General features: G+C 47.4%; 1 protein-coding gene across 1 annotated transcript in view; it reads left to right on the top strand.

The window, feature by feature from the left end:
- The window catches only part of ELN (elastin), a 73,729-nt gene that overhangs the window by 24,021 nt on the left and 33,963 nt on the right, over positions 1 to 15,745 (top strand). Inside the window, exons 2-11 of the mRNA XM_061605065.1 lie at positions 5,730 to 5,783; positions 6,152 to 6,202; positions 9,181 to 9,213; positions 10,112 to 10,138; positions 10,668 to 10,757; positions 11,353 to 11,418; positions 12,072 to 12,134; positions 13,193 to 13,240; positions 13,859 to 13,930; positions 15,600 to 15,632. Of these exons, the coding sequence (XP_061461049.1) occupies positions 5,730 to 5,783; positions 6,152 to 6,202; positions 9,181 to 9,213; positions 10,112 to 10,138; positions 10,668 to 10,757; positions 11,353 to 11,418; positions 12,072 to 12,134; positions 13,193 to 13,240; positions 13,859 to 13,930; positions 15,600 to 15,632 (537 nt within the window). The remainder of the gene's footprint in view (positions 1 to 5,729; positions 5,784 to 6,151; positions 6,203 to 9,180; positions 9,214 to 10,111; positions 10,139 to 10,667; positions 10,758 to 11,352; positions 11,419 to 12,071; positions 12,135 to 13,192; positions 13,241 to 13,858; positions 13,931 to 15,599; positions 15,633 to 15,745) is intronic.

The following is a 15,745-nucleotide window of genomic DNA, read 5'->3' as shown; positions in this document are numbered from 1 at the left end:
CCGGACTATCGTTCTGGGCTCCTCCAATACCACAGCCAGGATGGTCTCCACCTGCTCAGTTAGAGAAGCTGCTGGGCAGCCGGGTGGACGGTACACCAGCAGCAACCCTAATTGACTGTCTCCCAACACCAGGGGCAGGCCCTCACAGCCAGCTCCAAGACAGAGTGGTTTCCTGGTGACAGAGATGGAAGTTCTGTAGACCACAGCAACTCCTCCCCCCCATCCCTGCAGCCTGTGCTGATGTTGCACTGAGTATCCAAGTGGGCAAATTTGGGTCAGATCACCTCCTCCCAGCTCACCCACCCAGGGCTCAGTAATGCACACCATCTAATCATGGATGAGTGTGGTCTTATTGTGTACCAATCTGACATTAAACAACAACACACACAGGCCAGTAGGCACAGCAGATGAGCAACGAGGAACCCATCCATGAGAGGAGTGGGAGGGAGGAACAAGGGGTAGATAGCCCCGCCCTCGTCTTCTGTGGTAGTTCACCACCTCCCCATGGCCATACCTCCTCTACCCACGATCACTAGAATTGGGGTGGCACCACCCATGTTCCTCCTTACTTAGACTCTTCCTAAATACCTAATACTGACCCAACAAGAGCCCACCAACAAAACCTACCCAAGCTAGTTATCCCAGTAGGCCTCTGAGAGAACAGCCAGACCCATTCAATATCTACCGACCACGGATGAATGGAAGGCTGAGTGGACCTCGACCCCTTTTATTCGACTTCCTCCTTCCGTTGGAATCGGACTCCGGCCATGAGCAGAGCTTCGACTGCGTTACCGCCCCTTACCACTCTGCGCTACGGAGGATCTATGCAAAATTCTGCAAAATGTGTACATGAGTCAAAATTGTATGCGAAATGTGATTTATTAGGAGAAATGTGCACTAAAGCGCTGAAGAATTTTCATGAGGCCTTTTTTTAAAAAATCACAAATTGCTGCAGAAATCCGGGAAACAGAACTTTAGACTGGAAGAATGAGAATGGGGGAGACCCTTCTGTCCCTACTCCAGGCCTGTTTGCCTGGCCATCTGGACACGTGGGCTTCAGCGCGCAGGATGGGAGGGAGCCGGGTCAGTTCATTGTCCTCCTATTCTGCTTCCACTGCTGGTGCTGTGCTGGTGCTGAGAGATCGGCCCAGAAGCCCCTGGGCACGCCAAGGCCACCTTCGCCATAACCTCACTATTTCTCAGAATTTCTGAGATAACGTGTGCAAAATTGCTTTTGGTTGTCCAAGAAAGGGTCACAGAAATGCTTTGAGATGTGCTATCGTTTTTTATAAAGTGCTACATGTGAAAATGAAAGACAGTGTGGTGTAGTGGTTATAATGCTGAACTGGGACCTGGGAGACCAGGGTTCAAATCCCCACTTGGCCATGAAGCTCGGTGGGTGACCTTGGGCCAGTCACCGTCTCTCAGCCTAACCTACTTCACAGGGTTGTTGTGCAGTTTAAATCAGGAGGGGGAAAAGCATGTATCCCACCTTGAGATGCTGCTGCTGCTAGAACAAAATACCCTTGTGCGCAAGTGTGTGTGTGTGAGGAGTGTTTGTATGCCATATTTGGCATGTCTCCCTCCCTCCCTGGGTCATGACTTTGATTTGGGGATTGTCTGGGGTTTTGCTGGCAATCTGCAACTTGACTCACTAGCCCGAGCTGTCTTAAATGGACCTGCTTTGGCCTGATCCGTCACAGGCTCTTCTTACGTTCGTAGAGGTTAGACTGTTTCTTCACCACCTGTCAGGCTGGTGGCGCTACAGAAATGTTAAGAGCTGCCTAAGACTCTTTCCTCACTTGGCCTCTGCCATCTCTCAGGACCTTCATATTGTTCAGGCGGAAACGATTAGCAAATAACATTTCTGCAGCTCCATCAGCCTGATAGGTGGCTTGAGCGACAGGACGAGGGATGGGCGAGCATTTTGATTCAGTTCACGTTTCAAGCCGAATTTATGAAATTCATATTTACTAAAACGCAGCCATCCTCTGAAATTCTCAGTCATTCAAATTTTGCAGTGCAGTTTGTGATCTAAACATTGTTTACGAACATGCATATGTTGGGGAAAGTGTGAGTGAAAATAATATGCAAAATGCATTATGTTCGGGGAAATTGCCTGCAAAAATGTGGACATTATTCAAAACTGCCGACAAAAATGTGTTTTTTGGGAGAAATTTGCACTAAAATGCTGGAGGATTTTCTTTTTTAAAAAATTCTATATTACTACAGAAACGCAGAGAACTGAATTTAAGTTAAATTTAACCAACATTGGTTGGTTGGCAAACTGCATTGCAAAATTCAGAAAAGTGTAAATTTGGAAGGAGGGCTATGTTCTCAGATTGTTTCGGAAAGTGCAGATGTGATAGATTCAGCTTGAAATGTGAACTGGATCGAAATTATAGCCCATCCCTAATATATCTATAAATGCTTTTCCCTTGCACCCCATCACCATCTATCTGGACCGCAAATGTGGCTGGGTGGGTGTCACTACTCTTCTGTAAGTACAACCAGATCTGCACTAGATTGACTTTTAAAAAAAGACTCCATCTTGTTAACAGAAGAGAAATTTTTAAAATATTCTATCTTGTTAACAGAAGAGATGTTAAGAGAAAAGACATTGATTTACGAGCAGCTGGTTTCCCTTTGTATATAACCAAAGGATCATCACATCATGTGGCCTGCCTGCAATGAGAGACGGGGAACATCTGTGCCTCTCCAGATGTGACTGGACTCCAACTCCCAGTGGCCAGTGTGGCCAATGGTCAGGGACAATGGTGATGGGAGCTGGGAGCTCAGTGCCATCCAGAAGGCCACAGGCTCCCCATTCCTGGCCTGGGAGGTCAAGAAGCCCATAGTCCAGTCCATGGAAGCTGTTGGCAAATTCTTAAGATAACTGGTCCACAGGTTGTCTGTTGGATGACATGACTGCTGCAAATGAAAGACACTTGCAGTTTTCCTGAAAAGCAGAATTTAAAAAAAATTGAAAAAGAAGAAAGAGTAGATTTGGGAGGGGCCGTAGCTCAATGGTATAATCAAAGAATCGTAGAGTTGGAAGGGGCCTGTAAGGCCATCGAGCCCAACCCCCTGCTCAATGCTGGAATCCAACTTAAAGCATCCCCGACAGGTGGCTGTCCAGCTGCCTCTGGCATGCCTCCAGTGTTGGAGAACCCACCACCTCCCTAGATCATTGGTTCCATTGGTGTATCTCTCTAGCAATTAGGAAATTTTCCCTGATGTCCAGTCGAAATCTGGCTTCTTGCCACTTGAGCCCATTATTCTGTGTCCTGCACTCTGGGATGATCGAGAAGAGATCCCGGCCCTCCTCTGTGTGGCAACCTTTCAAGTACTTGAAGAGTGCTATCCTATCTCCCCTCAGTCTTCTCCTCTCTTTTGGCGAAGGGTGGGCAATTAACAACAACAACAACAACAACACAACAACAACAACAACAACAATGCCTCTTGCTTGGCTGGATGGAGGATAGAGAGGTGCGTGAGTGCAATCGTAGAGTCTAGCCTATTGTACAAAGGTAAAATTCACATTAATTGCACCGTCAACTTTTGCCTCTGGCCCCACCACTGGCATGTGGCCCCTGGGAATTTGCCCAAAAGGGAATGCGGCCCTCAGGCTGAAAAAGGTTTCTGGTCCCTGCTTTAATGAGAGGAAAGCACTCTGCATGTGTTCAGAGGTAGTCTCTTTCTTGCCACTGCACCACACAGACTGGGGTAGGCATTGCAAGTGGGTTGTGGGGCTGAGACTTTGTGATCCTGCCTCAAGTGAAGGTCTATGGGTTGATGTGCCTCAAGGGGCTTAGGCCAGCCCTCAGACAACCCATTTCCTCATTTCCAGCTGAGAGTCTTTCATCCCCCACCCCCCACATACCAAGAGCTTTTTGGCCCCAAAGAGGCCGTCTGCAATCAAGCGGTTGAAAAAAGGTCAGCTCTGTTGTTTGACTCCCAAGGCAAAACATGTGAAACTTAAACACCAGTGTTTATTTATGAGGAAAGAAGCAATAAAGGCCTCCTCGTGGTTGGTGCGGGGGAAGGAGCCGTGTAGGGCAGAGTTGCACAATCTGCACTGAGGGTCAGATGCAACCCAGGATCCCGCCTGGCAGCGCCAAGGGTCTGTCAGAGGGCTGGAGCACCAAGTGAGTTGCTGACATAGGCCAGAGGTGGAGTATGTGTGTGTGAGAGAGACAGAGAGCACGCATGCATGTGTGTGTGTCCCAGTGGGGTGTCTACTTTAAATCGCTGTGCTGGTGTAAAACAGAGTGGGTGCAAGGGTGGCCTTGCCAGCAAGAATGCCTTGGCTCACTCTGGACTAGTGCCATGCAAAATCACTAGCAGAGGCCGCTGGTGCTCCTTGGGACAGGAGGGGCGGAATGCAAGGAGCCCAACAGGAGGAGGAGGAGGAGCAGAGCCAACGAGAGGCGGAGCCAACTCATTCGAGTTCTGTCCCCATCTTCTTTCTCCCTGCTGAGCCCTACAAGGGGCAGCACAGACACTTCAGGAGAACGAAGCAGCCATGCCACGTGCCACCTGAATGAAGATGCTGATGGTTCATGGACCACAATTTGAGAACTCCTGGTCCATACCATTGATGGAAGGTCCCAAAGTGCCCCACCTTAGAAGTATACAGCTAAAAATTACTGGAATATTTATTCCTCTTTATGTATCCTGAAAACTAGCAGACCACTATTGTTCCTTGTTTTATGTTTTCATTGTTCCTTGTGCATCAGTGGTATGCAGCTGTGGTGGGAACCTCCAGCCCACAGGCCTAACTGGGCCCAACAAGGCTCCTAATTTGGTCCACGATGCCATTTCCCCCCAAACCACGCCTACCTCATATGTGACGTCCAGTGTTGGCCGCAAAAGACATGACTGCAAAGGAACAACTGAGAACTTTTAAATGCACTCCTGATTGACACCGTCAGTGAGCCTTGCTTGCCAAGGAACAATCAGCTGATCATTACTGACAGACAGCCCTTTTGAAGCTGTCTTTTTGAAGGCATGGTTTAGATCCAGACAGCACCTGCAAATAGACAGCTTTATGGAGGAAAAATGTCAGTTTGCGGGTTCAGTTTGAATCCAAAGCTCATCTGAAAATGGACAAAGCAGAGCTTGCTATCAACACCAATCAGCTGATCGGTGTCAACAGTGAGACCCCTTGAATGGTTGCTGTCGGCACTAATCATCTGAGCACCTTTGAAGTCGTCACCTGACATTATAATAATCACATCAGGTGGCTGTCATCAAGCGATACATTTTTGAAGCAGCTGTTTGTAAAACATGAACATAAAATTGAAGACTTTTTTTAAGGCAAAAAATAACCTATGGAAGATTTATGCACGTTTGTGTCTAGTAACACCCCCAGATGGCAGGAAGACAGGAGTGAGGAAGATGTGAAGGCTAAGGGTGCAGAAACTCTCCCAATGCCTCTCGCTGCTTTTGTAGAGAAGAGGACCATAGAATCATAGAATGGAAGAGTTGGAAGGGGACTCTTAAGGCCATCGAGTCCAACCCCCTGCTCAATGTAGGAATCTAGCTGAAAACATCCCTGGCAGGTGCAGCTGCCTGTTGAAGGCCTCCAGTGTTGGAGAGCTCACCACCTCCTGAGGTCATTGGTTCCATTGTCGTACCATAGGACGTTTTTCCTGATGTTCAGTCAACATCTGAGTTTCCCCTTCATCACTGGGTCTGAGCCATTCTGACTTTCGTTTCTTTTGCAGGGGTCCCGGGTGCTGGAGTTGGAGTGGGAGTTCCCGGGCGAGGCTACTACCCAGGTAAGGGCTCAACACCACCAGCAGAGTGCATTAGAGAGAGGGGGGCTCTGCGTGTTTCTGTTACGGCCCAAGAACCACCTCCGCATGCAGTCCTGGCTCATTGAAGGTGACCAGGCGAGTGGCTGTTTACAAGCCCGAACTATGTCCCATTGAACATGCCCTACCGATCTGGCTATAGGAAGGAAGGAGGCTGTCCCGTTTGTCCTTCTCAGGGCTAAAAGAAGTTTTTAATGGGTCATCTTGTCTCATGGAATGGTATCCACCTAAAATGTCCATTACAAAGTACATCTGCTGCCTGCGACAGCTGTGATCTTGTTGGACTTGTGATTTATCTCAAGAGTAAACTGAGGTTTTCCTGTCCCCCACAGGAGCTGGCATTGGCGGTCTGGGAGGTCTGGGCGCTGGAGTGGGTGGAGCAGGTGAGTCCTCGGTTGAAGAGCTTCTCCCCATGTGTAGCTAGTTTCTCTCTATTGGGCTGGGGCAGACAAGCGCCACTGTGGACCACAGACACGTTCTCCCTCCTCTGTTACTCTCATTCAGGAGCAGGCAACATGGTGCCCTCCAGATCTTGCTGGGCTACCAAATTCTTTGAATGTGGAAGATTCCCTGTTCAATTTCCACTGTCTCCTTGAGGGTCTTTGTTGGGCTTTCTTAACAGATACATCAAAATAAACCTCCAGATATTGTTGGTTCCCAACTCCCAGCAGCCAGCAGGGCCAATGGTCAGAGCTGATGAGGGTTGGAGTCCAGCAGCATCTGGAGTAAGGATGGAAGAGAAATTTGATTCAGTTTGCATTAAAGGCTGAATTTATTAAATTTGCACTTTGTTTATTTATTTTATTATTTGATTTATGTCCCCCCCTTCCTCCCAGCAAGAGCCCAAAACAAGAGGGCCAAAAGACTGACATTCACACTTATCTGAATTTTGCAGTGCACTTCTTCAACCAGACACAGCTGACAAAAATGCACTTATTAAGAGAGAATGAGCTTAAAAATGAATATATTAATGAACCTAATATAATGCTGTATATATTAGGAGAAAATGCTTGCAACAATGTGTACAAAATGCTGACAAAAATGTATGTATTAGGAATAAATGCTGAAGAATATGCATGAGTTAAGTTCTCCACATTTCTGCAGCAATTTGACTTTTTTTAAAACAAAAAATTCCTATGACAATTCTCCAGCATGCAGTTTTGACTCATGTACACACTTTTGCAAGCAATTTCTCCTAACATAATGCATGTTTTGATGTTGTTTTCACACCTATATTCATTTTTATGCCTGCTTTCCCGACTACATGCATTTTTGTAAACATTGGTTGGCAAACTGCGCAGCAAAATTCAGGTAAGTGCGAATTTGGAAGGACAGCTCTCTTTCAAATCTCATGTTGTTTCAGAAAGTGCAAATTGGATAAATTTGGGTTTAAATGCAAATTGAATCAAATTTCTCATTCATTCCTAGATGCATTATTCCAGGGAATTGTGGGGGAAGCCAACAGTGGGGTCCTCTGCCCCCCATGGATAATTATTATTAAAGATTCATTAATATTAATCAATAACATTACAAATTACTACTATGCATTAGTTTTATTTTATTTATTCCATTTGTTTATCATTGATAATTAGGAATTTGCATTTATTTATTCCGTTGTTTTCAGTATTTATGGGCCGCCATTCAGGGCCACTCGCTACAATTTTTGGCAATCACGTTAGACAGAGATAAAAGCCTAATCAAAAACAGACAGACGCATCTAAAAATATCACTGCAACAGCCGCAGGAAAAGAGGATCAGCAAACTAAAGCAGTACGAATATGAAAACAGGCAGCAAAGATAGCCAATTTGAAGGCGGAAAATGCAACCGCAGATGGACCCTGACTATAAATAGCAAAAGTGGGTTGGAACTACGGGGAAGAAAGTCTTTAAGGTCCTTTTTGCCGTCTTCAGTGCAGGGGTCAAAAGAGGCTGTCTCATGAGGGAGTTCCACAGAAGGGGGCCACTGATGAAAAGGTCCTGTCTCTATTAATGCCCAACAAGCTATTCAGTATTTCTCTAGTGCTGAGGTAGTGAATTTCGGACCTGGATGCTGAATGTGGCCCTCCACGTGTGTCTGGCCCTTGGGTTGTTCAGGAGACCCAGTCAGGGCCTATGCACACCATGCCAAATTCTGGCCTATGCAACAACTTTCATTGGATCTTTCAATTCTGGCTCAATTTGCTCAGCAGCAACACAGTGGAAGTAAGAAGTGAAGCATGCCCATAGAGAAATCACAGGCTCAGAACTGTCAGTGAGATGAATACACAGGTTTACTGATGAACAAAGCTTAACGGTAGCAAGAAGCAATGAGTTCAGCACTGCACTGGCTTGCAGCACAGTGGTGGCGGGTGGCTCCGTGTCCATGAGCCTATCAGTTCAGCTTCTTGGACAGCTTCTGGAAAGTTCGGATGAAAGCCCAGAACGGATTCCACTGCCCCACTGACATGGAACCACCATCTGCCACTGCTGCAAAAATATTTTATGCTTTCACTTTTGCTATGTCTTCACACAGCTGTTTACTCTAACGCCTTATCAGGTTGCCAGGGATGCATATTCCTCTTGCTGCAACAGTGGAAACTTGTGGGCAAAAGTGGCAAGTAACTTCAGCCAGGATTGGCACAAACTGAGCCAAAGTGCCATCCGTCGTTTGTGCTCACAGCAGTTTAGAGAAAATAAAGACAGTCTCGAAGAACAATAATGTAAACACAGCATATCACCGAAGTTATACTCTCGCTGCTACGTAACACCAACCACGCAACGAGGAACAATTCATTTTTAAAACAAAAAACAAGCAAAAAGCACCCAAAAGTCAGCATAAAACCTACCAATAAGCAGGTCAATTAACAATATTTAGTATATGTTTTGGAGGTTGCTTTATATTGTATCAAATTTCTGTATTTTATACTGTACATTGATTTGAGGGTTTTTCTCTCTTTTTTGGTATTGATTTGTGTGTTTTATATATGGTTTTTGTTATTTTGCATGGTGCTGGACCTGTCCCTTGCATAATTTCCCAGAAATTTAAGTTTGATTATATTTGACTTTCATCTTCTGTACATCGCATTGAGATTCCTTGATTAAGTGATTAAGAAATGTAATAATAATGATAATGTTCAGTACCTTCCCTTGTCTTTGGTGGAGCATTTTTGGGCTTGGCAGAGTTGAACAGAGTATTACTTCCACTTTTTTTCATGTTCACAGTGAAATGTTTCTTGAGTTCTGCTTTGGGCAGATGCCCTGATGTGGATGGATGCCCATTTCAAAATGGCTTGTGGCTGGTGTGCTGGCTGGGGGAGGTGCAGATGCTTCTCCTGAGATTTGAGCTCATCTAACTGAACCAGACATTTCCCTTTCTCCACAGGATTTGGTGCAGGAGCAAAACCTCCCAAACCAGGTGAGTGCCCTGATCCATTTCCCCTGGTGCTCTTTGCGACTACGGCTTGGGATGAACTAGTTTGGTTTAATGAAGCTCGCTGAATTCATTCCAAAATCTCTGAGTTGCCCCTGAACATTGTTCCCGTAATCGCCGGGGGAACTGAATGTGAATTAAGTTTGTTTTGGGGTAGAGCGTCGAGCAGTTTCTAGTTGAAGTGTTACTTCTCACAGTGCATAGTTAGCTGTGGAGTTCGCTCCCCCATGAGGGTATGATGGCCACCAACTTGGTTGGCTTTAGAAGAGAATTAGACACATTCATGGAAGAGGAGGCGGTCAATGGCTACCAGCCACGAGGCCTCCACTAGGGATGGGTGAGAAATTCAGTTCAGTTCCCATTCCAAGCCAAATCTATCCAGTTTGTACTTTCCAAAACAATAGGAGAAGCAAAATGCAGCCATCCTTTGAAATTGGCACTTATTCAAATTTTGCAATGCAGTTTACATCGAATAAAGTTTACAAAAAATGCATATGCTGGAGGAAAGAGTCCACCAAGATGAATATAGAGTGAAAATAGCATTCAAGAATGCACTACATGACCAAAAAGTGCTTGCAAAAAAGTGAACATTTGCCAAAACTGCATACAAAAATGTATTTACTAGGAGAGATTTTAATGAGGATTAAAAAACAATCGCAAATGGCGGCAAGAATGTTGAGAACTGAATTTAAGACTGGAAAAATGAGAAACGGAGAGAACTGAAGCTGACAAATCTTCCTATTCCTAATCTCCCCGTAAGCCTCTGAATTGCAGTTCCAAGTGGGGAGAGTTGCTGTTGGGTGCTCCGGTCCTGCTTTTGGGCCCCTTTGGCCTGATCCTGCTGCAACTGGGCTCTTCTGATGTACCTTTTCTCTCCCTGCAGGTGTTGGAGGGGCCGGAGCAGCACTAGGTAAGTTTGGCAGAATCTGGCAAGTCAAGGAGAGGATGTTGTCCAGCTGACGGCTGGCAGGACGCCTTTTTCTGCCTGCAGCAGGAGAGTAGGTCGCCTCTCCCTGTTGCATATTCAAAAGCTGACCGGGTGGGCGGTGGACTCTTGCTCCAGCCCAGATGGCTGCCCCCCGTGTAGCTCTCTCCTTCTACATCTCCTTGCTGCAACCTGCCCTTCAGCAGCTGCCACCCTCTGCCCAACGGTAGGGCCAGCTCTGGGCACCTGCAGATTTAGGTGCTTTCCCTTGGCACAGCTGTCCTTTTAATATAATTCCAGTTGCCTTTTGACAGCTGTGCACATGATGCGCTTTCCTCCTGGTGGCACTGGATTGGCATTTGCAAAGCTACCCGGGCTGAGGGCTGGTTGTTTGCGCTCATGAGTGTCTTTGCAGGCACAAACGAAATCTGTGAGAATGCAGCCCTTGCCAGGCTAAGCTTTGTGCCCATCTCAAGCAGGTGGAACTCAGCCCCATCTTCACTCTCTGCCCTAGGTGGTCTCTATCCAGGTGGGGCCTACCCAGGAGCCGGAGCTGCTGCTGCTGCTGCCGCTGCCGCTGCCGCATATAAAGCGGCCAAGGCTGGTGAGTCAAGCCTGTGGGCATCTCTGATGACCTTGGAGGGTCTTCTGCCTGCCACCTTTGTGTGGCACGGGATCCGTGTTCTGGTCACCTCCCCTCCCCACGAGGCCACCTGCCTTTTGTGGATCTTCCTTCTTGCTTTCCCCAAGTAATCCCTCTACAAGGGCTTCCCAATACAGAGATGCAGCCCTCAGAGGAGGCTTCCTGTTGCTTCTCTGCATGATCCATTGCTCTGGCCTACCCTCCTTCCAGTCAGCCTGTGCTGAAGGCGCTGTTCACCACCCCATCTCTGCTGGGGGAACGCAATCACTTCTTGTGCAGAGGTGCAGCAGAGTCCCCTGCCCTCAGGGCACGCAGCCCTTTTGTGTGTCTCTGGATGAGTCACTGTTCCGGACAGCAACTCGCACAAAAGCTGAGGGAGCATGCTCCTCTGAGAGGAGGCGATTCCTACTTTTAAGCACTCAAAAAGTGTCTCTCTTTTGGTGGGGCTGGGGAGGGACCTATCTGAAATTGGATCACTCCTGCTTTCCTTCCCACCCCAGAGATGCCCACAAGGTTTGAGTCCTCCAAACCTCTGCTTCGGTTTTTCTTAAACCAGGTGCTGGTGCTGGTGTGCCTGGAGGCGGTGTGGGAGTGCCCGGTGGAGGTGTGGGCGTACCTGGAGGTAAATTATTTTACAGGTAGACTGCCTTGATCTCCCTGTGCACCAGAGTCTTTCGAGCACAGGAGACTGAATCTGTCCATGTATTGCGTACATTTCCTGCCATCCGCGGGAGACTGGCAGCTCCAATGTCAGTGAAGCAGTGAATCCGCTCCGGGCTTTAGTCCAAACTTTCAGGAAGCTGTCCAAGGTGCTGAACCTGCTTTGGGGATAGGTTTAGCACCTTGGACACCTCCTTGAACGTTCAGACTAAAACCCATAGCAGATCCACTCCCCTGCTGACATCGGAGCCACCAGTCTCCACAGGCTGGCACCTTAGGAAGTTAAACTGGTCATCCTCCGGCCAGGCACACAAGAAGGAACAAGGCTGGGAAGGGGTGTGGCCTGTGGAGGGGGTGTGGCCTATAGAGAAGGTTTATTTATTTATTTATTAAATTTATTAGTCGCCCATCTGGCTGGTTATCCAGCCACTCTAGGCAACGTACAGCATAAAAACATACAAATTACATTAGGCTTGGGAAGTATCCCAAGGGCCAGATAACGAAGCCTGGAGGGCCGCATTCTGTCCCCAGGCCTGAGATGTTCCACCCGTGTGTCCTGCAGCAAAATGTGGCAGTTTCTCTCCCTCTCTCTGCTCCTCTGTCTCTCTCCTGCAGGCGCCGTTTTTCCGGGAGCTGGCGTTGGAACTGGTGCTGGAGCCAAGCCTGGCAAAATCCCTGGTAGGTTGGGGGTTGCCTCATTGGGCGGGGGCATCCAGATGAGACAGAGGTTTCTGGAGCACATTAAGTGTGGGGGAGAAATCTGTTTGTTTCACGTTTTAATGCAAACCTTACCGAATTTCCACTTCCCAAGCCAGATTGCAAACCAAAAAGAGAGCGTTGCACTTCTCTGAATTTTGTGATGCCATTCTCCATCCAAAATATGCATACCAAGATGTATATATTAGGGGAAAGGGGGCACAAACATCCACACCTTCATGAAAACAGCATACAAAGATGTGTTCTGTTAGGGAAACTTGCGCACAAATAATTATGTCCGTCTATACAGAAATGTACATGGAAACATGCATAAATTTTTGCAGACTTTTCTCTCTCTCAAAAAAAAACACTGAAGTGGAGATGTGGTCAACTGGACTTAAGCTTTGAAAAATGAGAAGCTGAGAGAAACTATCCATCCCTCCTAGTGGGCCAGGAGAGCAGCTGAAAGAGGTGGCATGGGGAGAAGGGAGGCCAGTTCATTGGGGGCACCCTGTTCTTTGCTTCTTGGAATTTAGAGGAGACCCCCCTTTGCCTTCAACCACCCACTGCAATGCTGTTTGTTTTATTTAAAACATTTCTGTGCTGTAATGGCGGCTGGTGCCCCTTTGGACTGGTAGGGCGGGAGATAAGGAAGCCCAAAGTAGGTGACAAGAGAGTCGATGGCAGAGAGGGCCAATTAATTCTAATTTTGTCCCCCTCCTCCTCCCTGCTGAGTTCTGCACGGAGGCCTCATCTGCACTCTACAAGCCCTCTTCCACCTCTTATAACAGTCATGGCTTTCCCCGAAAGAATCCTGGGAATCTGTGAAGTTTGTGAAAGGTGCCGAGAGTTGTTAGGAGGCCCCTGTTCACCTCGCAGAGCTGAGGATACGTGGAAAGTGGAGGGGGCACCATCTTGACGTCCCCATGGCAGGCACCAAGATGCGTTGGGCCCGCCCTGCTCACGAGCTAAAGATGAGAGCCCAGGAGGAGAAGGGGGAGAGTGGCAGAGGGTCACAATTTGTCTTCTCTCCTTGACAGGTGTCGGGATCCCTGGTGTGTTCCCCGGAGGGGTCCTCCCTGGCACGGGTGAGTTTGGCCCTTGCCGGTTTCCATTCTGCCCTGGAGTAGGGCCGTAGTTCAGTGGTAGAGCACTTAGTTTGCATACAAAACACCTTGGTTCAGTCCCTGGCAGCATCTCCAGGTAGAGCTGGGAATGTGCCCCCATCTGAAATCCTGGAGAGCCGCTGCCAGTCAGAGCAGGCAGCACTGAGCTAGATGGACCTTAAAGATCTGACGCCGTATAAGGCAGCTTGCAATGTTTCTGTAGAAATCAGCCCTTGATTTGGAACCATGAGGACTGGAATCTTAGCTCAGTGGCAGAGGCTTTACATTCAAAAGGTCCCAAGTCCAATTCCTGGCCTCTCCAGATAAGGCTTGGGCTGTCTCCTGTCTGAAACCCTGGTGAGCTGCTGCCAGTCAGTGTAGATAGTACTGAGCTAGATGGGCCAGTAGCCTGACTCGGTGCATGGCAGCATACTGACGTCCCTTTGTTCTCCCATAGCACATCGAATCTGTAATGAGAAGAACATTTCTAATTTAAAATGTGATTTTGGGGGGCTGCCTCCTCGTGAAGACCCATGTCGGAGGCCCTGTCATTCTTCTCTTTGGGAAAAGTCCTGCCTCTCCTCTGTCTCTATATTTCAGGGATCCGTTACCCTGGTGTAGGGGTCTTACCAGGAGTGCCAACAGGCACTGGTGTGAAGCCAAAAGTCCCAGGTAAGTCCCCTCACCCCCACGCTGTTGATGGCTTCTGTATGTACCTTGTTCAGAGAAGGTGAGGCTTTATGCTCTTCTGCCTCACACTGAGATTCTTTTCCATGATTGTTGTTGTTGTTGTTATTCCAGCTGTAGGATGCAGAGGGGGCTGGGGGCTGCATGTCAGTGGGGCAGTGGAATCCGCTCCAGGTTTTAATCTGAACTTTCAAGGAGATATCCAAGGGGCTTCTCTTGAAAGTTTGGGCTAAAACCCGGAGCGGATTCCACTGCCCCACTGACATTGGAGCCACCTGTTTCCACTGGCAGGATGACTCCTGCAGCTGACTCCCACATCTTCAGGTGCTACAACAGGGCTGGCCATTGTGGTGCCCTCCAGATGTTCCTGGACTCCAACTCCCAGCAGCCCCCGCAACGAGCATGGTCAATGGCAAAGGCTGATGGGAGTTGGAGTCCAGGAACATCTGGAGGGCACCACATTGGCTACCCCTGTGCTGGAATATGGGCTGTGTCACACAGCAATGCTCCGTAGGAGACAGGGATGTGCTAGACCTCTGCCTAATTCGGATTTGGTACCAAATTTTCTGTCAATTTGCGAATCAGATTTTTATGTAGTGATTTTCTGTGGCTCTTTTCCTAAACGGATCTTTTTTAAAAGATCTGCCACTAAAATATCAATATTAAGAATGATTTTATCAATAATTCCTTTCAAAATATTAGTGTTTCCTTTAAAAGTATTGATATTCCCTTTGAAATTATCAGTGTTAATGCCAACATTTTATGGGAGGAGAAATGGTAAAAAGCATGTAAAAGCAGCGGCTAGCAGACAAAGAATGGACTGGAATCGATGCCGGCCTGTTAGGTTGACAGAATACTTTTGAACTGGCACCGGCCAATGGCTCCCATCCTGTGCAGGAGATGACACAGCCTCAGAACTCCGATAAGTGTATCTGAATGATGTGGATTTTTTTAAAACAACAACACAACCTAGTGATATTCATACACACTTGAAATAATATATGTATGAAAAAAATCCTCCCGTTTTAGGATTTTCGGTACTTATTCATGCACCAAAAACAGGGAAATTGTAAGCTCAGCAGCAAATATCTTTGACAGTCTCACACGTGGTGCTCACTTACAACTTCGCCTCTGTGCCCCCCTTCCCCTCCGCAATTTCCCCTTGATCTTTCATCTCCAATCCTGATCGGTGAAACACTGAAGCTAGGAGTCTGCGTTCTGTCCGATCTGAGTAAAATATATGCTTTCACGGTCACGTCTCTCTTAATTCTGGCCGCCAGCCTCTTGCAAAGCTTATTTTAGGTGCAGAAGACAGTCTTGTGCAGATTAAACTAGCGAGGTGTGAAGAAGCCCCAAGTCTTGAGCTGTTGAATTTTGACCATCTGAGAACCAGATGTGATGCAGTAACCATTGCAATATGGTTAATCACCTTGTTTCTTTTTAATTATGTATTGTATTTAAAGTCTGCTGTTCTGACCAAAATAGAAGTATGGATTGTGAGCCCAAACAAACAGCTTATACATATGATTTAAAAAATCAAATGATGTGAAATCCTTCAAACCTTCTGTCTGCTGCGTTGAAATTTCATGTCATGCCAGCAAATGTCATGCTGTGTGTGGGGACAGCCGCTGCTCATTCTCTCTTTTCCTTCCAGGGGCAGGAGGAGGTGCTTTTGCAGGGATCCCTGGTAGGTTGGGCCCAATAGATGCACATGCATATATACACGCAACCATTGCCAACAGAGCTGGGAGGGAGGGCGATCAGCCCACACTGCTGGCCATGGAGCCGGGCAATGAAGCT

The sequence above is a fragment of the Rhineura floridana genome, chromosome 21 (genome assembly GCF_030035675.1).
Source record: "Rhineura floridana isolate rRhiFlo1 chromosome 21, rRhiFlo1.hap2, whole genome shotgun sequence".
Taxonomy (NCBI): Eukaryota; Metazoa; Chordata; class Lepidosauria; order Squamata; family Rhineuridae; genus Rhineura; species Rhineura floridana.
This window is presented reverse-complemented; position numbering and strand designations above follow the sequence as displayed.